Here is a 24,915-nt window from a genome sequence, read left to right on the forward strand (position 1 = left end):
GGCAGGTCAAGGCGGTTCCAGATGCGATGCCAGCCTTTTCTCTGGGGGACAGTCCCCTTGCTCCAGAATGTCCCTGCTACCTAGGTAAGCGCTGCTTTGCATTTGCTATAGAAACCAGGCTTGCTAAGGAGAGGATAAACCTCCCTCTGCCTCCGACCTGAGAGCATACAAAGGGCCTGTCCCCCTGGTGTGCGAGTGCCAGGACTTACCAGATATAAGGTTTCTGGGGGGTTTCTTGCATCTGGGTTTGGTACGCTCTTGCCTATGGGGTTAGATCCTTAGTCAGAGGCACTTCGTGGCAGCGGCACCCCGGCATAGCACAGGCGTGTGGGCAGCTGGGTTCATGAGCAGCAGATGCTTTCTATTCAAGTCTGGAATCGGTGCCCTCTGAGTCAGGAAAAGCCTGGGCAGGTAGAGACAGGGAGGTGCTCCCTTCAGACGGATCCTCGTTAGCGTCTCTGCTGCAGCCCTGAGCTGCACACCCAGCCCGAGCAGGCGTACCTGAGCTAGCTTCGGCTTGTCTAGCCACAGCAGCCCGGGCTTCAGGGTGGGCTGCACCCACCTGCTCGGGTCACTGGGTAAATGCTTGGTGGCTTAATCTTCTGATGCTGCCATCTGTTCCAGAGCAAGCCAGATGACCGGCTCCCTGGCTGTGCCTGCACATGCTGCCTTGGGCCCGCGTTTACCTCTCCCCCTAAGCAAATCGGGGGGAAGCGAAGCTCTCCTCGCAGCAGATGCATTTGTGGCTTAGCACCAAGGTCCCGAGGCCCCCCCTTTAGCAGCCCAACTTCTGAATAACGTATTAGGCTATCGCACTCGCTGGTTCTTGTCTTTGTACATCCCATAAGCCTACCCACAAACGGGTCTGCAGCCAGTCCTTTCAGACAATCTTCCTTTAATACAAAGTCAATATATCTACATACACCGTGGCATGAAAACCACTTACTGTTTCAGTTTGAAATAGTGTGAGAGCAACAGCACTTTGCTCTCATACAAAGAAAAAAAAAACAAAATCAAAACCTTTTATTCTGTTTTTTTTTCCCCCTAAACTCTCCCAGTTAAGATTTTGCTGCAACATACTTAGAAATTTGGGCAACTTTCACACAAATAGGAAGTAAAATCTCGAAGAAGCCTCTTTTTTGTTGGAGACAGGAAATGGGTTGGGTGTTTCGGGGTCACTGTTTGGTTGAGTTGCGTCCAGCCCAGCAGTACCAGGTTGTGGCCATGTCGACCCCTCTAGAAAACGAAAGAAAAGTCGAGGGAGAGCAGTTCTGGGGCAGGGTCTCTCCTTCAGGACATGCTCACCTCGCTGCGCTTTGGCAACAAGATTCCTCTTTTTCACGTACGTCTGCTAGACTAGCATCTACGCAGCCCGGTGCGCGAAGAGTCAGGGGCTGCTATTACCATACCCGCTGTTTTTGTTGGTCGAATGATTTTAAAAACGGCATGTGCGCACATGTGCCATGGCTCTGACATTCCTGTCTTTCTACTTCGCTTGTAAGACACTGGCGTTGTTTAATCTCCCAATTAACCGGCAAACGTGGCAAGGGCAGGCTACGTGGCCACAGGAGGGTGGGGGCGAGTTGGCACTACGACGACATCTAAGCCAGCCTGCTAACCTCACGCCCTTCCAGAGATGCTCGATATGTCTGCGATTAAAAAAAAAAACAAAAAACCCCAAAAAAACCAAACCCAAAAAAACCGGACGTTTTGTTCTTACATGAGCAAGTTAAACCTTTTAAATGGTAGAAAAGCAATATGTAGAAGTAGCAATTTGCACTGCATTTTTTTTTATATATCACAGCCATTACACATAACATTTCTACAGTGAAAAAATAGACTGTCTTTGAACATAATATGAACAAATAAGCAAATTTTTTTCTTTTTAAATTCATTGACCGATATTCTTTGTTTTTTTTCTTTTTTAAAAAAAGGAAAAAATACACTATTTAAAAAAAAAAAAGGTAATGTCACTTGTTACAGTTACATCGATACTTTAAAGAAAGCCACTCACAGTATATGCCATTGGATGCAGCTCACTTGATCTTTCCAAATTATTTTACAGCTAAGTGTGGGTTCATAGCTGTGCCTACAAACCCGGGTGACGTACTGCACGGGGACGGGCACAGAAGTGTCTCTGCGTCTCTTCTGGAGATCTGCTGTGTTGTGGGGTGAGGAGTTGGCAGCAAGGATCAGCAGCTGAATAGGAATGAATCTCTTACAGAAGCGTCTCTGGAACAGGCCTGGTAAGGGGCCCTTTCAAAAATGCTCCTTACCCTGGGGTAGCGGGCAAAGCTGGTTACAAAAAATGGGGATGGTACATGTGCAAAGAGAATGGGAAAGATGCTGCGTTTTTGTACGTCTCAAATCGAAACAGCGGGTGTGCCCGGAGGCGTGGAAAAGAGGAGGTGAAAACCCACGGTCGGTGAACCCAGCTAGGGAAACCCCATCTTGACCTGACAGCACCTGGGCTCAGCCTAGCCAAGTCTGTGCCCAGAGCCCGGGAGCACTGCCGAGCTTTATATATATATTTTATATCTATAGCGTTTTTAAATATCCTAAAAAATAAATTTTGGAATTAGAAGAAATGAGGAATGTTCCAAGTATTCAAAAGGTGAGCTACAAACCCTCCTGCCTGGCAGAGGCACTCAGTGGATGCCGATTGCAAGGTGCCCATAAGCCCAGGATCATCCCGGTTGATGATGCTGAGGTTATTAAGACTCCAGCTAGACGAATTCCTGACCTCGAGTTTGCTGACGTGTTGAGACTGGTTTATTGGATTTGTTTCTACAGGACACCTTCTCTGCAAGTGACTTCCTTTAAAGACTGCCAACTATATTAGTAAATAAACTGAACTCTAATGATGTAACCAGAGCCGGCTTCCTTCCCTTCTCCAGCTCTCTCAGCTCCCTTCAGCGGTAATGTTTCGCAAGGTGTTTGTTTTAGCTTTTGGATCAGTTTTGATGATGTCCCGACATCCTCCACAGCGAACACCACTTGAGGTAACAAGAGCAGTTCACCACTTAAAATAGTCCTTCAGCACCCTCCTGAGCTGCCTCTTCACGTTCCAGGTTACAACATGGAGTTCCTGACGGGGTGTGCCTCGCAAATCCTTCCCCCCACTCCCCACGGCATCGTCCAAATGAAAAGGTACTTCTTCTGATTCAGTTTTGTAAGTTCAAGCACTCCTCCTGGGTCAGAAGAGGCCTTCCAGGACTTAAGTGGTTGGTAGAGTCTGCAAAAACGGATGGCTTTTTATGTTGCATAGTGATCAAAACTTCCGAGATACTCCAGAGCTGCCTGGTAACAGAACTGGTACTCGTCCTATCAAAATGAAAAAAAAGAGAGAAAGAAGAGTTAGCATTTGTGAAACGATTGTTAAATCCCTTCCAACTGTGTAGTCAAGCTAACCCCTTCATAGCCTGCAGAGCAAGAGTGCGGCTGCAGGCCTGCGCACAGCGACCGGAGGGGATACAGCGTGCTCGGGAACCGGGGAGAGATCCACGATGCCGAAGAAGTGGGGGAATCTCTGCATCTTATTGCGAGGATGTTCATAAACGCGCTTTTCTTCCTCTGCTTTTCATTAAAAGTAGGTCAGCGTCCTTACTCCGTTCCCAGGATTAATAAGGCCCCTAGAGCATTTGTGCTCTCGGAGCGCAGGGCTGGGGTTAGAAATCCACGGTGGTGGATAGCGCGGTGGGCTTGGATGGTGCTGCTAGGATCTCCCCCCACCAAACCGCCCACCTCCCCAGCCGTCCCTTCCTGAAGGTTTTGATGGGATTAAAGTTTCCCAGTAGCTGGAAAGACAAAGGTTCAGTCGTCCTCCAGCCGGGAGGGCGAGGTTAACGCTACGGATATGGACAGGGAACACGCGCAGCTGGTGCTGCGAAAAGGGGGCAAGTCCTAGAGTCCAACCGTAGCTGCTTTACCTCTGTCTGCACCATGGCAGGTCGTTGTGTTCGCAGCATCTTTACTGTCTGGAAAATATCTACAACACCCTCGTAACGCATTCTCTCCAGGACGATGCTCAGCGTGATGAACACCCCGGTCCTGCCCACTCCGGCGCTGCAGAGGGGGAGAGATGGAAAGGGAGTGAGGCAGCGCCTGGACTCTGGTAAGGAAGCAGCCCAGCAAAGCGGACGCCTGCCTGCGTGCTGATCTTGTGCGGAGCAGTGACCTGACACCCCCGGCCAGGGCGCGCGGCCTTAGAGGTGGAGAGCCTAAGCCTATCAATCCAGTGCCGCATCCCCGCACAGCAGCTCCTACCAGCAGTGGATACATTAAACCAGGCAGAACAGATGATCCACAAAGGTCCAAAGCTTTAGGGGCGGACAAGGTGCCACTGGGGAATTATTTTTATTGCAGTAAGAAAATAACTTATCCCTTCCCCCCCAGTCCCCACCAACCAGCCTCTCTGATTCAGACGCACAATATCTGCCGGCTGCTTTAATGAAAGAAATCCACACGGCTTCGATGAGGTAATGCCCTGCATTATCCCCTGCTCAGCCAATCGGGATGCAGGCATGGTTCTCGCTAGAGCCAAGCGCCTGTCTGAGCATGTGCCGGTCTCATCCTGCTGCGAGCGGGCTGCTCTGCAGCTCTCTGCAGCGGTGCGGGGCCCTACCCCTCCGGCATCTGTCTGTGTCCTAGCAGCTCTGGAGCGCTGCGTGCAAACAGGGCTGAACTGTCTGTGGATCAAAGAATTAATTTAGGGCACTGAACCACGCCATCCAGTGCAACCAGTTGCCCCCCTCCCAGCGCACTGCGAATGACTTCTCTTCCAGACAAATGCAAATGGGAGTGGTAGGGGAAGATGTGGTGCACAAAGCCTTAGGCATGGCAGGCACCCAGAATACCTGGCATGAGCCCAGGGTATAATGCTTTGTGGGGGCCTGGGCGGAGGAAGGAACGGGGGTGCCCTTGATAAGAGTGGGGGGGACTGCACAGAGCCCCCAGAGGAGAGCGCGCGGGTGCGGGACGTGGAGGGGAGCCAGGTGGCCCTGGCGCGTGCAGCGAGCTCAGCCAGCGGGAGCTACAAGAGGAGGCGAGGAGTGCCGCATGCTGGCGCCTCCTTCGGTGCCGGGCTGCTCTCCAGCGGCTGAAGCCCGCACGTGCACGCCCGCCTACCTGCAGTGGACAGAGATCGGCCCGTCCTGGCCAAACTGCTCCTTTGTCTTGTGGACCTGCCCGATGAAGTCGATAAAACCTTCTCCTGATTTTGGCACGCCTTGCTCTGGCCAGTCGGTGAACTGGAACTGACGGACGGTTCGGGACTGGCCGTCCTGGGCAGGGCAAGGGGAAAAGAAAACCGTACAGTTAAAACGTGGGCTGTGTCCACGCCGTTAAAACCAGATCTCCCACGTGCCCGGTTGGTGACGAGAATCACGGCAGAGATTCTCTGCGCTGCACTGGAGTCCAGCACCCATGTGTGCACAGAAGAAAATGACTCTATTTATAAAGAAATTACCCAACTGTAGCTGATGTCTGGGAGTTTCTGCTACAGATCTATGCTCTTGGCTTGCACTTGAATGCTACCAGCATCTGGACACCTCCGAACACTGCAGGACTGCCCAGACTGGAGTCTTGTGCTGTGCAGCGCTCAAGCTGAGGTTATGGCCCTTCCATCAATCTTCAGGACTTGTTGCCATGGCATCAGAATTATACTCCAGAGGAAGATAAATCTTCCCCCACCAGAGACATCCTTCTCTACCTTGCAAATAGAATTAGCAGGCTACACAATGCCAGCGACCTCAGGAGCATGTGAAGCTTGTGCGGAGATTGAGGCTGTATTTGCAGAAGAATTCTGAAAAGGTCCCGAAATCCTCCTTGCGATGGGTTAAAAAAAAAAAAAAAAAAAAAAAAATCTTGTTGCACCTAACGTCATGCGAGTGAAAGCTCTCTTATGTCTTAGCGGTGGTTTTCTCTCAACTTCTCCTTGCGCTTAAAATCCGAACGCAGGCCTCGTTTTTGTGCAGGACTGGCGTGTGCGCCCCTTGCAATGTTGGTGCCTTCGTTAGGTGCTTGTTGTGGCGCAGGAAGATGCAAATTTCCCCATGCTCTCCAGCGAGCTGAGCTGGGCGCTTGGTGGACCTCCGGGCTGGAGCAGATAGCCCAGGGGTGCAGCTCTCTACAGGCGAGGGTCCCGTGGGAGCTGTCCATGTAGGTGGAGGGCAGTAAGGATCTAACCACCCCGTTGCAGCGGGCTGCAGCCCAGTGGTGCACTTTGGAGAGGTCGCTTCCGTTGCTTTGAGCTGTAGGTTGGTGGTTAAATCGCCCAGCCCCTCTTTCTTCGTAGAGTAATCCCACTGGGAAGAGCTGGGGTTTCGCGCAATGCCAGAGATCCCCTGTGCAAGACCACTCCGCTCCGTGCCAGCAAGGAAAGCAGTGCCGGTCCTGAGAGTAGGGAGCAGGGCAAGGGAAAGGAAAAGCTGTACCAGACACTAGCGCTGCAGCTTCCGCTGTCCTGTCTGGAAGAGGAAAGGGCTGGGGGGCAGCACTTGTGTTTCTGTCTGGCGGATCGGTGAGCGGAAATGGTTCTCATCTAAGGCATTAGCGGCATCTTTTTCTGGTGGCCTGATGTGTGAGCACATTCGAGTGACCTACGGCATGTCAAAGGTGCTCTCCTTCTGAAAGGTGGCTGGTACATGAATAGGTCCTTGAAGGAAGGCTTAAAGCTATATCCTGTTTGGGTGTCCTACCCACTTTAGCTTGGGAAGTCCTCCCGACGATGAGAACTGAGGCTACAGAGCAAGAACCCAGGCTTGAAGTGCTCCTGCAAAGTCACCACTTGCTCTCTGCTGCCATCCGTTACTGTCTCTCCTTCCTCAAGAAGGTTGTTATCCAAAGGAAAGATGACGACGGCAGTAGCTCCGGAACGTGGTGCCTGGCACCGTGCAAATGCAGAACAAGGTGGCGGCCCGAACAACTTGCCTCATTTCCAGCAGAAAAGAGGCAGACGAGTCTGACTTCCACGACAGATGCTTCGCCATCCTAATCGTGCGGTCTCAAGACACGGTCTTAGGAGATCTTCAGAGACAACTGAAGGAGATGGCTTTGGATGTTGGAAGAACTAAGGGAGCTCTTGAGAAGGGAAACAGCCCCCCGACCCATCCATCGACTTTCTGTGAAGGGGCTGGCACGCAGGCTGGTGCCACGCATGGTCGTAGAAAAACCCAGGAAGTCTTTATGAACATGTACAGCCCTGCACTGCCTGTTGAAGCTTGATGCTCTTCTCTTCCCCGCGGAGGGGACTGGAAGGCTGTAAAATCTTCTGGAGGCGATGCAAAGGAGGCCTCTTCTGCAATGTTAAGTAGCCTCTGGAAGGTGGACTCCCCCTTTGCCTTCTTGGAGCAGGATCTGTATTTAAAATACCCGAGGAAGAGCCTGATGCACCAATTCTACCAGCTAAGGGGGGGGCGGTGGAACCGTCCCTAGCTTCTCTTGGCGATATTCAAAAGCAAAGCAGCAAAAGCTGATGGAAACCTGTTCCGCCAGAAAATGCTGATCTTGTGCAACGGTGGTAAATTGCCAATTATCTTTTCTTGTACAAAATTGTCAAAAACCCCCAAACCCAACAGTACAAGTGAAGCCCTTCAGAGTGCTTCAAGGTTACATAGTGTTTCAAAGAGGATTTTTTCCCCCCAGGATTGTTGTGGGTAATTTCCAAATTTTTGATGTACTGTTTTTAGGTCTGATTTGGGACAAAGGGATATTTCCAGAGCAGAGTTTCCTGGGGGAACTGAACGTTTTGGGGTTCTGATCAGCTCCAGGAGGCAGAGCAGCAAGGAAGCCATCACGGGGCTTTAGGAGAGTTTGTTGTACTAGAAAAATTGAAGCACAGGCTGGGATCTTACATGCACCCATTGAAAATAGCAATTATGAGGCCTGTTTGAAGCTGAATCTTTCAAATGCCATGGAGCCTGCAGCCACCGAACGGTCCCACAGCACTTCCATCCATGGACACCCCCCCATGGTCCCTGGTTGTTGCAGAAAATGGTTCAAAAGTTTCCTTCCTGTTTTTCAAAAACCCTCCATGGATCCAGCACAACCTCCCTCCCATCTTCGTTGCTTCCTCCGCAGTCTCCCCAAGGCTGCGGGAGTCCTTCCTGCCTCCACAACTGCCTGTCTCTTTGCAACGCTCGATGAAAGCCTTTCTTACCTTAATTTCTCTACCCTGCAGTGCGACGCTAAGAATACCGACTTGGCGGAAACACGCCGGCGTTCAATTCGTATGAAAGACAGTACACAGAGATATCGCACTATAGATCCTCTTCGGTTATCTGTAAGGTGACCCAGCAGCCTTGTTCAAGGCATGATGAATGAGCATCAATGGACTTGGATGGCTGTATGCGGTGATGAAGCACCTTCCATCAGCCTGTCCAAAACAGTCTAGTTACTGCTCCTTCGCCAGCCGCCTCACACCGAGCCTCGGAGAGACCTAATAAAGCACCGAGCATTTGTCTGTCCATTTGTCAAGACGCACTGGTCACCACTGGGCCCACCCGCTGAAGCAACGCGTGTACCATCTGCTGAAGCATCCACAGAGGCAACGTTGCTGGTTTTGCTCCAGATTCAAGGGAGACTGAAAAGATTTCTAAGGCAGGAGCCGAGGGATATCTAGGAGGAAAATCCCTCACTGATCATCTTGTGATCCCCCGTCCCCATCACGAGCAAAAGGAACAGAGTATGTTTCTGCGCGGTTCTTGTCTCTCGAGTTTCACCTGTCAACCCCAGATCAGGATTTCCTATTGTGCGGTCTTTGCCAGGCCCACGCCATCAGGCAACCATGTCGTGCAAGCAGGGAGGGACTGCAACAGTTCAGGGGGCCAAAATTCGTAGCTTCCTAGGTTGTAAGGCTGGAAGGGACCTCGGAAGATCATTGGGTGCAGCCCCCCGCACCAAGCAGGAACGAGAACTGGGGTCCAGTGACCCCGGCGAGGTGAGAACTGGTCTCAAAGCAACAGGAGAAAATTCAGTAAAGACAGATGGAGACAGAGAGGAGGGAGTCCTGAGGAGAGGAAACGTGCAGCACGATCTGGGAGGAAAGGCTGAATGATCGAGGCTTGTTTAAGGGATCTGGAAAGAGCCCTCCAACACGGACAGGACTGTTATGAAGAGGATGGGGGTTGAGTGTTCCCTGGATCCACAGCCAACGAGAGGTCATCGCATTCATCTTTCTTCAAAAGAAGGTTTTGGTTCAAGGGAAGACTATTTCTAACTGTGGGTTAGTTTAGCATTGGACCAGGCAACTAGGGAGGCTGTACAAGCCCTGTCATCGGAGGTTTTTAAGACCAGAGATGGTCTTGGCATTTTTAACTTGCCTCGGTGCAGAGGGATGAACAAGATGGACTTCACAAGGCCCTTCCAGCTCGACATTTCTATGCTAATCCCCTTACTAAATTCACCAGCTTGGAAGGAGTCTCTTTGCTCCCTCTCCAGCTACACCTATTGGGAGGCGATTCCAACGCACTCGCCTTTTTATTTCCAACCAAGCTCACACGCATCTGTTCTCGTGCCCACAGTCCATCTTGTAGCTATTCTCCCTCCCTGGCATTTACTCCCATGAAGTATTCAGAGCGGGCAATCCTACCCCTGTCTCAGCTTTCATTATGCTGAGCTAAACCAGCCATGCGCTTACGGCCTTTTTTTGCAAGCCAAGTTTCCTAATCAACTCCCAAGGATAGCGTTTACCCTTCAAAGCGCTCGCGGAAGGACGACAGAGCACTCACCCTGGCATCAGTAACCTTGAATTCTCGAAGGATGTACTGAGGCATGTTGTATTCGGCCATGGGGTCGACCACAAAGTACTGGTAGCGGGCTGACCGCTCTGCTGGCCAATACTGATGGCACTTTTCCTGCCGAGGAGGGGAAAAGATGAAAGGAGATCAGCGTTATTACAGGCTGGTTAACGCTTGCGCGGCTGGAGGGCGGCAGCTTCCATTTAATCGGGTAGACACTTACCCGGCCCATCTCCCGCAGCTTGGTCAGCATCACAACGATGGTGGAGTTGTTCTCCCACAGCATCCGCCAGAAATCCTCGGTGGTCTCTGCCAGCGGCCCTTGAGTGGCAATGTATGCTTTCTGTTGTCTGCAAGCAAGCACAGGCCCCATGCGAGGCTTGAATTACCCCACGGTCTGGCTGAAGGCTGGCATGGGAACAGCTACAAAGGCCCGAAGTGACGGGAGGTGTATGGAAATGCTGGGGATTCGGTTCCCCAGAGATCCGCCAGGCTTGAGATGGCCCTAGGCGTCAACAGGGCTTGTGCTGGCGTCCTTTCAGCGCCCTTTCCCTGCTTCCTGGGACTCAGGGCTATGTCCTGCTCCATCTTGCATACACGCGCAAGACGGAGGAGGCGGCAGTGCGCCCCTCGCACGCTGGGGCCGGATGCAGGCAAAATCCTGCTGCTAGCACTGTGCGAGCGCAACAGAAGCCTGCAGCTGCCCACAGCGGTGCTTCGGTCTCGAGGGGCCACAGGCAGGGAGAGGGCAGGCTGCAGCTGCCGCTGCTCCGTGCAAACCTTTAGGATGAGTTAGGTTAAGTTACTTTTATGGTGTAGTGTTCTCCTAGTCCTTACCGTACTGATGAGTTAGCATAGGTAGGATAAGAGAAGCTGCATGAGAAAAGCAGAACTAGGTCCGCCAGTGCGAAATACTTCTCGACTACCCAGTCTCGGGACATCTTATCTTGAGAAAGGGATTGGGTCAGTATATACCTTCCTGACTATCAGGATGACAGGATGGCATCATCTCGGTACAGTGTTTGTCAAGGTCTCTACCACATCCTTTTGTGTGCTTTGCTATGGAGGGGGATAAAAAGGGGGCCAGGGATCCGAGACGTGTTCCTTTTGCATCCAACGCTCAGGTTCCCATCGGCAGATGTTTCATGGATCCTGTGCCCCTTTGAACTCAGTCTCTAGTTCTGGGTATGGTCCTCTTGGCCGGCTGGCCACTGGTCAGGACCTTCTGGGATTTGGGGTTTGTCATGATATTAAGTGGTAAGACTGCTTTCTTTTTTTTAAGTTCACGACCTGCGATAGAGTAGATCTAGATATATTCGTGTGATGCATTACCTGTGTTGCATTCTCATTTGTTTGCTAGCCACGTTCATCTTTGCAGATGTTTAATAAGGCTTGCTGTGTGATCCCTCCACAGAAATCCTTCTTTTGCTGGGCACCACAGGGTTGGTTTAAACTCTTCCTTGTGAGCCTAGTGCTCCAGGGGAGGGGAGGAAGGGCTGGGGGTCAACGTCAGGCCCCAGCCCCTCAGCAGTCGGGCTCTGTTGAGGCTGCTCAGGGGAGTCTCAGAGCATCGCTGCTGGAAAGCTGCAGCTCTGCTTGCAGGCTCTGAATGCAAAAGGCACAGCACTCGCTGCCTTTGGGAAGCGGTCAATAGTGCAATATCCCAGAACCGTAACAGGAATGAAAGGCAGCGGCAGAAACAGCTTCCCACAGAAGCTGCCCACAATCCAGCCCTGTGTGATATGCAGAGTCCAAGGCTGGAGCTCCTTTTTTTTTTCTTTTTTTGTGGGACGGAAAATTTCATAACCACGAATGGCTAGAATAGTTAGGAGAAAAGTTAAGAAAAACCCCATACGCCAAGGGGCATGCTAATCAGCTAAGCTAATCAAACATGGTTTCTCCCCATTTGGCGGTGGGCTCTGCACACGATGCAATACACGGATAGGATGTGCCAGTCCACAAGACACTGAGTATAAGCCAGGCAATGGATGCGTGCCATCATTGTGGTCCACGTACAGCACTCACATGCCCAGCCTAACTTACTCCTTGCTACAAAAGCAGATAAGTGTTACCATTTACCTGTATCCATCGATAAAACTGGCATTGATGTAGTCCGACCCCTCCACTCCCCTGATGGGCTGAAGGCAGACCCGCGTGGTCTCGTATGGCATGATGTTGACAAGGCGATTCTTGAATTTGTTGCATGGGAGGTTGGCGCTTATGAACCTGGATGTGTGGGCTTTGGAGTTGGCAAGTCGCTGAAGGAAAACAAAAATCACTTGGTACAGGGCGTTATGGCAGCTCCCAGGAAAAGGAAAGCTGGGTATTCAGGCATCTGGGCCAAACTAGCTTCATGAGGAAACACAGAAAATGAGGGCTGAAGGGACCTCAGGGGGTCTCTTCTAGTCCAACCCCCTGCTCCAAGCAGGACCAGCCCCAGCTGCATCATCCCAGCCAGGGCTTTGTCTAGCTGGGTCTTAAACACCTGCAAGGATGGAGCTTGCACCACTTCTCTGGGTAACCTGTCCCAGTGTTTTACTGCCCTCCTCCTGAGAGAGTTCTTCCTAATATCCAACCTCAACTTCCCTGGCTCCAACTTGAGACCACTGCTTGTGTCACCTCTGCCCCCAGCGAGACCAGTCCAGCTCCATCCTCTTTGTAACCCCCTGCACAGACGTGAAGACTGCTGTTCAATCCCTGCCCCCCCCCCACGGTCTTCTCTTCTCTAGATTAAATAAGCCCAGTTCCTTCAAGCTCTCCTTATGTCATGTCCCCCAGCCCCCTCACCATTTTTGTCGCCCGCCGCTGGACTCTCTCTCCAACTTGTCCACATCCTTTCTGTAGGGGGGGGCCCAAAACTGGACACAGTGCTCCAGATGTGGCCTCACCAGTGCTGAATAGAGGGGAATAATCGCTTCCCTTGACCTGCTGGCAACACACCTACCAATGCAGCCCAGGATGCCATTAGCCTTCTTGGCAACAAGGGCACACTGCCGGCTCCTATTCGTCTTCTTGTCCACTGTCCCCCCAGGGCCTTGTCTGCAGAGCTGCTGCCCAGCCAGTCGCCCCCAGCCTCTCCCGGTGCAGGGCATTGCTCCGTCTTAAGTGCAGGACTTTGCACCTGTCCTTGTTGAACCTCAGGAGAGTCCTTTTGGCCCAAGCCTCCAATTTGTCCAGGTCACTGAATCCTAACCTGACCCTCTGGTATATCCACTAACCCCCCTGCACTTGGTGCCATCTGCAAACTTGCTGAGGGTGCGCCCTATGCCATTTTCCAGGGCGTAGATGAAGACATCAGAGGGAGAAAGTCTCTTTGCTTGCCTGGGGCTGATCTCAGACAAGCGCCGCAAAGGCAGCAAGCTTGTCCCAACCCCTCCCGCCTACCCCCAAACAGGTGCCTTTCCTCCCCTCCCACCGCTCTCTGCAAGGCTCTGCCTCCTTTTCATCTCTTGCTAAAGCACAAGTGCCAAAGCGAAGCGTCTGAGATGCTGGGGCTATCCCTCCCCCGTCAGGAATCTCTGTCATGATTTGTCAACATGGCATCTCACACTCAAAACACAACGCGGAAATCAAATGTTAAGACAGGAGGAAATTCAATCTGGATTTCAGACAGCCGGACGCGCGCCTTCCAGCAGCAGCCAGCCCTCCCCTGGGAGCCACTGCAGCAGCCCCAGAGCTGGAGATGTAATTACTTCTTTAATGTAGAAACACAAAACCATTCTTTCTCCTCCAAAGGGCCGGGCGTCTGTCACCTCTTGGAGTTTAAAGCTGCACAAAGCTCCAGTCAGGAGGCCCGACCTTTCCTCTCCTCTCTGCCCTCACTCTCATTCCAGTTGCTGTCACTATTACGTTTCTGCAGGTGCTGAGGTTTTTGCATCGAAGTCCCTGTATTCACCCCACTTAAACCAGAAACGCTTCGGGGTGCTGGTTCAGCTCTGCTCACAGACCTAGAGCCATTGCAACCACCCTACTAGACCTATGTTATAAAGCCTGGCAGTCCCCCACCCTGTCTGGGGACTTCAAACCATGGCCGTGATGCTGGTGGGTGCTAACCACTGCTGCGTAAGCCCATGTAGGGGCCTGGCCATCTCCTGCACCAAAGGTCCATGTTGAAGCCTGGCAGCATGTTTCTTGCTCCCCTGCCACCACCCCTGAGAGCCCAGCGTTTCCCCGTTACCTTGAACTCCAGCTCCATGCCGGTCACGTGCTCCCCCACTTCTATCTGGGCCAGCTTCTGGATGTACGTGTAGAGGTTCCTGGCTGGCACCTCCGTGTTCCCGCAGGCCACGGCCTCGAGCAAGGCATCGTGTATAAAGCTGTACTGATCCTCCGTCTGCACCATGTAGTTGCGCTGTGACCTCATGAGGGTGACGTGTCCATAAATGTCCACTGTCTTCTCATGCTTTATCCTCTCCAGCATGGCGTCGATCACGATGAAGCAGCCGGTCCGTCCGACGCCCGCGCTGAAAGGGGAGGTTGGAGGGTGAGTGATATGTCACACCGCCTAAGCTCTTTCATTCCCTACCAACTGGCCAGACAAGACGGGACAGCCTCACCGGTGCGAGCGAGCCGCGGGTGGGCGAGTAGATGTGCGGCACACGGCGCCACACACAGGATGCGAGCATGTGAAAAGTAAGTGGGTGGTGATAAAGACCCTGTCAATATAGCTGTAGACAGAGGCAAGGTAGAGACCGGGGAGGAGGTCTGCCTTCCTCTGCGGTGGGGATTATGGTCCTCTTCTGTACATCTCCCAAGCATATTTTAACAAGCTACTTCCTGTCCTTGCAGGACTCTGCCAGCGCCCGTGTCCACCTGCTCTTCTTGCGTCAAGTTAAAGGAAGTTTTCTGATGTTCCAGCCATTGTGCCTGGTAGCTGGGTGTGAAGGCTGGTCCTCGAGCTTTAAGAACAGATTAGACAGGCACAAGGCTGGCTTAGACAGGGATGGGCCTTCCTCAGACTAGATGACATCCTGAGGGCCCTTTGAGCCCTACTTTTCTACCATTCTGCAGGTCAAAATAATTGGTGGCTCCCTAAATTTCTGGGACTCTGGCCTCTCGGTACTATGGCTTTATTAATATTTGTTGCTGCTTTATAAAAGCAAGCCAGGAAACCAGCCTGCCATGATTAGAAAACTGGTAGGCAAAAAGGAGCATGTAGCATCCTGGCTTCAATAAAGCATTAATAACAGACAAGTCCCTGGCAGCAGAGAGGCTAGAACCATGTGTGGGGGGGAAAACCCCAGCAAGGTTTAATGCTGTAAAATGCAAACCAGCCAGGGAGAGAGAAACCCAAGTACAGATGGAGTACAAGAAGCAGTGGCCAGCAGCAGTGCCGGGAGCCACCTTGGTATGGCAGCAATGCAAGTGGCAGAGACACCAGCCTGCAGTCACGGGGGTGCCAACTGGGCTGGGCAAAGAGGCTTGCCATCACCAAAATGCTGGGGCACGGCTGAACTCAACAAAGCCAAGAAAGAGTCCTCGGTAAAGTGGTTGTGAAAATGCCAACAACATGGAGGGGACTAGGGTAGAGGAAGAGCAATGGGAGAGGGGCTGGCAGGTGCGAGGAGGGGTTGGGCTGCACCACCCCCGACCATTCTGGCCCGCGATGGAAGAGTGCTGCTGGGGTGAACATTTCTGGCGGATGAGGATATGTGACTAGGCGAATGGACGAAAAGTGGCACAAGGGAGTGGAGCTGGGAGTGACCGAACGAAGACAAGGCAAAGCAGCCTCGGGGTGAGGTCTCCAGGCTCGGGAACAGCCGAAAGCCCAAGTACGTGAATTGTTTAAGACTGGATGCGATGAGGTCCTAGGGAAACAGGCACTGGCAAGGGAGGGGAAAGGACACTTCCCTCCAGCTCAAGGGTGCCCGTGACCTCTGGGTGCAGCCTCTCCCCTCGCAGAAACCCGACATAGCTCCGCTGAAGCACCACCGATTTCGGATGTCGCTGTCTGTGGTTTTAGAGCTCTGGGCTTCCCTGGGAAAGACCCCATGGGATCGAGGTGCAAGGCTGTTGCAACCGAGCCCACGCACTGGATCTGGCATGAGAAAGACTCGGAAGAAAACGAACAAAAGGACAAGCCCTTCCAGCTGGGGTTGGGAGAAGGAGCCTGTTAAAAAGTCTTGCTGTTTAAGCTTTGGAGCATCGACTTGGTGGAGAAGGAGGTTCCCAGAGATGGGACAGGTCACCTCCTCTCCTTCTGAGGCCCAACACTGCTTTCAGCACCACCCGCTACCTGCTGCTACTCCTCCTTTACCCCAAAGAGCCCAAACCAGGGGGGTTCTGCTCTGAGCCTGGGCCCAGCTTGGCAGGAGCTTCGTGCCGATGGCTGGTCCTGTCACCTGAGGACACAAGGCGAAAAGCCACGTCTGGCAACCTGTCTGTCGCTCCCTGATACCAATCTGCCCCGTTTCTCACGCCTCCTGGTCTGCGGCAGCACCTCAGTAGGAGATCTGCCCGTCAGACGCACAATTATGGCAGCTCCAGGTCGGGGGTTTTGGGTCTGAACAAAGGGCTGGCGTGATCTAAGGGCTCGAAAAGCATGTTTAATCACCCGGGTCTTTAGGCAGCTGAGAAACGACTAATGCCGTAATGAGCAACATGCATCACCCCTGTACCTTGATGCACAAAAACATTTGGGTCACATCTAACTTGCATGCAAAGGCATTTACGAATCAGCGTGGCCCTGCGGGGTCTGCTCCTTTACTGCTGCTAATAAAGGGCTTCCTCCCACTATTCAAGCGCGGCCCCCTTTTTTTCATAAAACCCCCTTGATCTCTGTTAATTAGACTGTGCAACACCTGAACCACGCAGGTTGCTGGAGCTCTGGCAAGAAGTGTGGGAGCTGATCAGGAAGCTAGTTCTTATCACTCGTGTGCTGCCGGCTGCCTTTATTCACTTTCCGAGAGGGGCGCGATAATTGCCATCTGCAGGGTTAGCGATAAGTTGCCCACTTACAAAAATGATTTCAGCTGCGTCCTCCAGGAGAGGCAGGATTAGATTCCCCCCGACTGCTTCTAAAATTCACACGTCACTTTCCCCAGCGCTAGGTGACCCACCGGCCCCTCCAGATCTCTCCTGAGGACCGAGGGGGATTTATCGGAGCGGCGGCAGCTGCGAGCGTCCCTTGCCGGATTGTAAATTGAATTAGGGAAGGCAACCTGCCCGTGGGGGTCTGCGGCTCGCGGCTCTCCACGCTGCGCTCGTGATGACGGTGGTGCTCAAACAAACGTTGGAGACCCCCTACCTCTGCTTTGACGCCCGGCCACCAGTCCCCCACTGCCCTACGTGGCGACATCACTGCTGCAGCCTCAGCCCCATTTTCTCTTCTCCCTTCCCCACTGCGACAGAAATGAGCTTGCTTGCTTGCTGAAGGGCAGCACATTACCAAGTGCCCTCCCCCGCCCTGCTCCAACGAGGCCTTATCTACGTGGAGCCAACCAGCCCCACGCAACGTGGGAAATTCCTCTCTGAATAGAAATCCTCAGCTGCTGCGTGGGAACCACTCGAGGGGACCACTCCTGCTTGCCGGGTATGCCAAAGGGAGCGCGATAAAGGGGCTTTCCCGTGGGCCGGCAGTCAGGTTGCATGGCACCGTTCCTCTCGCTACTCCTAGGAGCGGGCCTACGGGTCTGGCCAGGAGCGGACCGGTACCTGCAGTGCACCACAATCGGGCCAGCGTCGGGCGGGTTGCAGGTCTTCACTCGTCTCAGGAAAGCCAGGAACGGGGTCGGGTACTCGGGCACACCGTGGTCTGGCCACGCCGTGAACTGGAACTGGCGCACCTCCCTCTTCTCGCTGGAGCCGTTCTGTGGAGGCAGGGGGGCGGCAGCGCCGTGAGCCACGCCAGCACCACCGCGCGCGCCGCGGGTGGGGGGGAGTTACAGCACCCAGGGGCAGCGCGCCCGAGCCCGCCTCACCTTGTGAAGGGAGAAGGTCCGAACGCAGAACGTGGCCAGTTCGATGGTGTCAAGCAACGTAACCTGAATCATCCCGTAGGTGTCTGTGCCCCGGCCGGGCCAGTACTGGTCACACTTTATCTGCAGGAAAAGGGGGTCGTTGCTGAGCTCTGGACTGTGATCCAAAGCAGGATGTTCACCCCTGCTGTCATGACATTGCAGCAAGTGCTGCCCACCCAGCCGAGGCAACAGGAGAAGCACAAGGCATTGCTGGAGCACTGCAGTACAGATCCTGCACACCCCCCAGCCCAGTATGCTCAGCCCCACAGCCGACATGCATTAAATGCCACTTCTCTGGAGGGGCTCAGGCTCTGCGGCACACTGCTAGCCCGACGCACCGCAGGGCAGACGCTTCTGGATGGCTGGGTAGCCTGCTTCAGAAAATATTATGCAAAACAATAGGGCTCTCCCTTTGCTACGCAAGACAGCCCATAGCCAGGCTTAGGGCACAAGCCCTGGGATTCACTGCCCTCACCCTGGAGCTGCAAAGGGATCTCAGGTGGGCTGGTGGCTCTCTGAATCCGAAGCAGCGAGGCAGGCCGAGCTCTTCTGCTGGTGTTATCATGGACTGCAGATTGCAGGGGAGGAGGGGGGGCTGTTGTATTCCCCACACGCATCTCGTGCCTGCATCTCTCCACCGTCTAGTTCCCACCCTGCTCACGACTACCTGGCTGCCCCTCCCAAGTTTCTCACCCGTGATTTCTCCTCCAGCTTGGTCATCATCACAATGGTCGCCGAACGCTGCTCCCACACCATCCGCCAGAAGTCTCCAAAGGTCTCAGGCAGGGGGCCCTGGGTGGCAATGTAGGCGTTCTGCTTCCGGTAGCCATCTATGTAGTTGGCGTTAATGTAGTCGCTGCCCACGATCCCTGCATCAAGACACAGTAAAGGGAGTCAGCTGAGTTCGGCAGGATGCGCCTTTAAAACAACACCTGTTTGAAGCAGCCTGAGCTCCGTGGAGCTGAGTCGGGTCCAGGGAGGTAGCAAATCTGCATAGTTTCAGCTCGGCTGAAGCTGAGCCCCAGCAAAGGGTCCTGCTCAGCAAATCTGCATTACAGAGATAACGCATCTATTGTGGGGGTGGGATATGAGGTACCAAACCATAACTAGCTTCTGAGAAGCACTGCCACAGCTCCTGGCTCAGAAACCCTCCCTCTCCGTGCTAGGAGCTGTGCATACGCAGAACTGGACGACAGGTCATGCTGCAAAGAGCTTGCAGCCTTCAGGTACCCATCGCCTCTGGCTACCCCGATGCACTGCACTGACCGTAGGAGAGAGACATCCTGGGGCGGGAGCTGATGTGCCCCGCACTGCCGTGGGATTTCTGCAGCAGGGACCAGAGCAGCAAGACGCCTTTAGAAGCGGCGGTTTGTGCTGTGGCTGGGCAAGACGGAGAAAGACCTGGCTGGGATTTGCAAAGGGAGGAGGTGGCTCTGAATGCCGAAGCACGACCTGCTTTAACCTACATCCGGCCATTCTAGGACGGTCTTTTGTTTGCAGAGGTTAACCTGTGCTGCGCGACCGCTGCCTGCTCAGTCTTTGTCTGAGGTTCGGACGTGACTGGTGGAGGCAGGAGGTGCAGGGCGAGAGGCCCCTGTGCCAGGCGTGGAAGGGATGCTGCTTTGCATCTGTCACAGCTCAGCTGCAGAGATGCCCTTTGGCTTGGCCCAAAACACTAAGCCATTTGGAGGTTCGCCCCACTCCCACGTACAGCAGAGCAGCCGGCTGCATAGGCGAGCTTCTGCGCTCCCCACATTAGCACTTAGCTCAAGTCTCAGAGGAGAGAGGTACCAACACCAAATGGGTTTCAAGTCCTCCGTCACACCACTGCATGCAGACAACAGGGCCCTGCTGTGTGTGTGCTCGGGCAAACCCACTCTGAACTGCCCGCCAGGCCTCACGGACAGCGGGCAATTTCAGGTGCTGGGGAGAACGGCTTTTAATTGAATTTCTGGAGGGCTCCCGTCCCACCATTCAGAAATTCAAAGGGGAAAGCGTCTGTGTCACAGCACCACGAGCACAAGTAAGGCTGAGCGTCCAGAATTAATCTCCAACCCGTTCCCCTTGGGCCTGCTGTGTAATTTAAAATGGTGGCCAGTGCTGGGCATGTTTTGCTGCGTGACAGGCCTCGTTACAGGGAAATCGCTGAATTAAAACCGCTACCTCCCTCCCCTTTCGAGCTGGCGGAGCCAACGCGCTGCGGATTTGACGATGCCAGAACGTTAAACAACGGCTGGGAGATCCCGCCGGCCTGCCGCGAAGGGCTACGCCAGCCGGCCCAGGGCAGACGACTGTGGCTTTAACGATCTCCGCGCGCCGCTGGGAAGCTGTTCCTCTGCCCCTCCGCGCTCCTCGTAACCTGGGCTGAGCGTGCGAAGGGACAGGAGAACAGCTGCACGAGACGGGAGGAAACAACTGCTGCCCGGAGACCACAGGAGCAAATGGCCTCCTTTCCGGGAGCTGGTGGGTGTCATGTCATTAGCCTAATGTCACGCAGACACGGGCTCATCCACACCCGTGCATCCGGTACTAACACAGAGGTGCCCGGGTCTTGGGGATGGACCAAAGAGGCACCTAAGGAAGACGGGGTGCCTTACTGCATACATGCAGCGTCCGTGTTAACTAGGGCAAGCAGTGGACGGGAAGCCGTTACCAGCTGGTGGCTCTGCCCTGCCTCCGTGGCATGAATCCAGCTCCACGCATGCAGGTGCCCTTGCTGGCTCCATCGCTGCTTGGCTTGCAGGGCGCACAGAGATGACACCTCTTGCAGGTCTGTGCGGAGGCAGGTTGCCCGGGCAGAATGAGAGATGCCTGCCCTTTCCCTGTCTGTGCAGCACCCGCTCAGAGCCCGGCAGACTGTCACCCTAGGACCCTGCAGGAGCTCGAGGACTGAATGCGACTCCAGACAGTCCCTGCACTGACATCAGTGCTCTCCTGGCTAGTGCTCCCACGCAGGAGCCGGTGCTTGCCCGTCTTTGCTTTCTACGCCGGCAGGACCGTGCCCCTTCTCGCACCTCTCCCTCCCCCTTTCTTTCTAGCACAAGGCAGGCAGCTGTGCAAAGCCTGGCTCTGCAGTTCAAGCAGGTACTGCAAGGTGTCTTGGAAGGAAAAGCGGCTGAGCCACAGTTGTCTTTGTCATGTTAACAATCCCCCTTCCAGCACAGACACCGCAGATCGAAACCTGGGCTGGGTGTTCGGGCAGAACTTCATTGCCAGTGTCCCACCTCCATCACATATGTGTTGGACAAGTGTGGTGGTGGTGGGGGGGGAACTCCAGTTTACCTTCAGCCACAGGATCACTGGACCTTAACTCACATCTGCTTTACTCTAGCTGCCTGGATAAACGCGCCCTGACTGCACAAGGCTACCCGCGAATGGCAAATCCGTGCATCCATGTGCAGCAGAAGAGGGCGAGAGCAGCGGGTCACGTCTGGGATCGCTTTCCAAAGACGCCCCACTGCAAGGCCTCTGTTAGAGCCGCATCTCTAACGTGGTGGCTGGAGGCAACCAGGACCAGTGCAGCAAAATGCGCAGCTCCCCAATGGCCCAGGGCTGTCACTACATGAGAAGATCAGGAAACTGCTGAAGCAAAGACCCCCCACCCCATGCCGTAAGCGTTTGAGTAGAAGCAGACCCAGGTCGTCTCGTGTCAGAAGTGCTGATAGGACAGACCCAGGTAGCTACTGTCGGTGACAATGGCAGGGGGCATTCAGCGCTACAGGCTTCCATACAGGCCACCTCCTTCCGGAAGTACCCAGAGTCCTCCGCAGGTGTACGCAACCTGCACCAAAGCCCGAGAGAGCGCTCCTATCGTAATCTGTGCGAGCTAGTGCGGATGCACATGCAACGGCGCAGTTGTTTGCTCTGCAGACAGTGTTTCCAGCCAGGCCTAGCTGCACCCGTCCTGAGCACCCTGCTTATCACCCACCTCTGGATACGTTTCAATTCCAGAATACATCTGGCTGGGAGCTACGAGGCCTCCCTTGACATGAAGGGAACAGAGCTTTAACTAGACGAACTCTGAAACGAAGGATGTGCCAACAAGGCACCAATCTCATAGCTCGTGCAAGACCCTCCCTTCCGGCCTGCTGCTCCCGGGGTGAGCAGGCGAAGGAGACTCAGCCAGAGGGGCAGAAGGAACAGGGCCTCAGTGGGCCACGGCTCCCAGCACCCCCCAAAGCACCAGGCTCCTCTTAACGTGCATGAGCAGAAGCCGCAGCAGTTACCTTCGATGGGCAGCAGGATGACGCGGGAGTGGTCGTAGGCGATCACATTTGCGTAGCGGTTCTTGGGCTTGTTCACTTCGAGGTTCGAGTGCTCCCAAGTGAACTGCTGGCCTGGGTCGATGGACTGGAGGGACCGGAAAGGAAACAGTGCAGTCAAGAATGAGCTCCTGTGGGTCTTGCTGTGCCCCTGGGTGTCTGCAGGGCTGGAGTCCCAGATAAGACCCCAGTGTTTGCTACGGCTTCACCTCCCAAACTGACAGACCCTGCCTGCTCTCGGCTGCATCTCGGCAACCCCTTTCCCATTGCCCTTCGTGCATCATGCTTACCCCCACAACCACACACACACACACACACACACGGCAGTGGCATGACGTGATGCCAGCGCGACATGGCCGCAGCCCTGCCAGTGCCATTTCAGGCTGCAGGTACAAAGGCATCACGTCACGGAGCAGAGAGATGCCTCATCTCTATACAGCTCCAGCATGACCGTGCCTGGAAAAAGGATGAAGGCAGCCTTTTCTGGGTCCCGCGTATCCAGAAAGGTATGGAGGAACTGCAGGCAACATTGCTGATGCAGGGGCTGCCGGGACGGCTTCATGAGCGGAGATGAGAAGAGCCAAAGCTGCATGTATTTTAGCTAAACAACGCGTTAGTCTAACAACACCTGCGGGGTGGAAACCTCAGGGGGGATGATTGAGGGCCGAATGAGGGATTATAACCAGCTATAATGGGATGCCAATGGGAGGGGAAGAAATGTAGGTTGCACATCAGGGGAAAGCATCCCGTCACGGCTGGATATTAGGCAGCAGGAAGGGAACTAAGCAGCCCTAGGAAGGGGTGAGGGGGCGTCAGTGCTTGGGGTACTTGGAGGCAAGACACAGAGCTCTGGAACGGGGAAGGCTCTTGCACGAGTGTAAGCGTGCCCCTTCAAGAGCTGGCACGGGCTCACTTGGCAGGAGGGGCAGTGGCCCATCTCCCAGGCAGACAGGGGTTAAGGAGTCTGGTCCTAAGGAAATGAATCGCCAGCGGCCCCTTCCTAGAAGGGATAAAGGAGTAAACAGCAGAATGCACTGGAGAGAAAAATCCTCTCTGCCTGTCCTGATGATTTATGCCAGGTTTCGTGTTTTTTCAAGTCCAGCTGTCCCAGATATGGAAATTAGGTTAATTACGTTTACCTCCAAATCCTCAGCCAGAGAATTAAATAAAACAAGGGCTTAATTCCTTCCTCGTTTCGCAGAGCCGGAGGGGTTTGCTCCAATCAGAGCCTTGGCAGCAGCGCATGCCGCAGCAGTCCCTGCTGTTCGCTTCGCATCCGGCCCGCGCCCCTCCCGGAGGGCAGGGGCATGGGCACGCTGCGCGCAGGCCTGCTTCGCCCAGCAGCCCCCGGTGCCCGCCGGCAGGAGCTCCAGGCTCTTTCCGCGCGCGCCCGCCCTGCGCCGCGCTCGCCCCCAGCGTCTCCCTCCTTCCGGGGTGCGGCTGGTGGTCGTGGGGTGTGTTTTATGAGCCGTGCAGCTGAGAGGAGGTGGCGGAGCCAGTACAGCACCACACGACACTAATGTCCTCTTGCTCTCTTGCTGCGGAGCATTTCTAACTAATGGGTATTTATACTGTTGTAATGTGTCTGTTTGCTCTCCATCCCTCTAATCTCGCCTCGCATTCATTTCATTAGTGCTGTTTGTTTAGCTCTGGCTCCCCAACTAGAGGAGGTTGTGCTGGAACTAAGCCAGGGCACTTGGGATATTGCATTATGCAAATGAGCCTTTGAAATCTGTATAGAGCATATTAACTGGATTTGGCTTCCATGCACTCCTTTAACTCCAAGACGGGGGTGAAAGGCCCCAGCAGAGCAAAGGTCTTCCCCCACCCTGCACGCATGCTTATATGGGGGGCAAGCTGCGACGATGGGACTTTTTTGTCCGCTGCCAAATGAAAGACACTGCAGAACCGTTCAGTCCCTCAGGCCTCCCTGTTTGTGAACTGCCTGGGGGCAGACCCGGACAACCTAGAATAGTCCATGGTCTAAAACTATCAGCACATCTTTCTGGACAAAAGAAATGCAGCCGTACGGCCTGTTTGCTAATGACGCCATCCGTGTCCCAGGAGAGGTGGCCGCTGGGCTTGCGGGACCGAACTCACCTGCCCGCCCTGGGCAACCCCTGGCTGCTATGGTGGAGCATGAGAAGCCGGAAACGTGCTGCGGGCACCCGACGCGCTTGGGGGTGGACTTGTGCAAATGCCGCTCAAGCGGGTGAATGCTTGCGGAGAGAGCAGCCGAGAGCCTCGGGGCTATGGGGACACCCGGATGCACCACGACGCGTGGCCAGACCGTTTTCATCCTGTTCGTTCTGCTCCATCAGCAGGGCCGAAAGGACCCTGCTAATGACTGGCCACTGTGGTGGGAGGAAGGGGGTAAGGCCACCATCAAGATGTCCACACCTCCACGGGATCACTAAGGGACAGCAAGTTCGCCATCCCTGCAGTCGAGGAGGTGGCCGTGCGCCTGCCGCCCGCGGGCCTCAGACGCGTGGGATCAGGAAACCCCTTTGGCTGCGCTTTCCAGAACCTGTGCATGCAGCCTCAGTCCTGGACCAGGACCCCCTTGCGCTAGGTGCTGCATAGACAGGACAATACAAAGAGCTCCAAACCCAAGTGCTGCTCTGCACAGCTGCCCTTGCCTGCAGTGCCCGCTACCCTCCGGAAACCAGCAGAGCCGAGCAGGTGCCCCCGGCGGCATGGCTCTCTCTTGCTACATGCCTTATTGCTCGTACCTCGTACTCTTGGGATAATTTCAAGTTGTCGTTGGCTTTGAGGTGCTCCGTGTGTTCTGCCAGCTCGGAGATGGGGATCGGCGGGTGGCTGAGCATACCTGGGGGAAGAGACAGCAGGAGAAAATGTCATTGCATTAAAAACAAACCAACAAAAAAGCCCCCAAACAACCCATTGTAAATGTTGCATAGTTTAGAAGAAAGAAGAAATATAGAAAAGGGGAGGGGG

The 24,915-nt window shown here is 54.2% G+C and overlaps 1 protein-coding gene across 16 annotated transcripts in view; it reads right to left on the reverse strand.

The window, feature by feature from the left end:
* Window positions 1-878: 878 nt before the first annotated feature.
* The window catches only part of PTPRS (protein tyrosine phosphatase, receptor type S), a 162,744-nt gene continuing 138,707 nt past the window's right edge, over window positions 879-24,915 (reverse strand). For all 16 annotated transcript variants that reach the window (XM_019550566.1, XM_019550560.1, XM_019550558.1 and 13 more), the window contains 12 exons: window positions 24,690-24,787; window positions 21,922-22,045; window positions 18,389-18,564; window positions 17,657-17,776; window positions 17,391-17,545; window positions 13,915-14,200; window positions 11,817-11,995; window positions 9,961-10,087; window positions 9,729-9,854; window positions 5,128-5,282; window positions 3,930-4,065; window positions 879-3,324 (listed from right to left, as the gene is read on the reverse strand). In XM_019550566.1, the coding sequence (XP_019406111.1) occupies window positions 3,256-3,324; window positions 3,930-4,065; window positions 5,128-5,282; window positions 9,729-9,854; window positions 9,961-10,087; window positions 11,817-11,995; window positions 13,915-14,200; window positions 17,391-17,545; window positions 17,657-17,776; window positions 18,389-18,564; window positions 21,922-22,045; window positions 24,690-24,787 (1,751 nt within the window). In that variant the 3' untranslated portion in view covers window positions 879-3,255. The remainder of the gene's footprint in view (window positions 3,325-3,929; window positions 4,066-5,127; window positions 5,283-9,728; window positions 9,855-9,960; window positions 10,088-11,816; window positions 11,996-13,914; window positions 14,201-17,390; window positions 17,546-17,656; window positions 17,777-18,388; window positions 18,565-21,921; window positions 22,046-24,689; window positions 24,788-24,915) is intronic.

This window comes from Crocodylus porosus, unplaced genomic scaffold (assembly GCF_001723895.1).
Source record: "Crocodylus porosus isolate Cpor-Errol unplaced genomic scaffold, CroPor_comp1, whole genome shotgun sequence".
Lineage (NCBI taxonomy): Eukaryota > Metazoa > Chordata > Crocodylia > Crocodylidae > Crocodylus > Crocodylus porosus.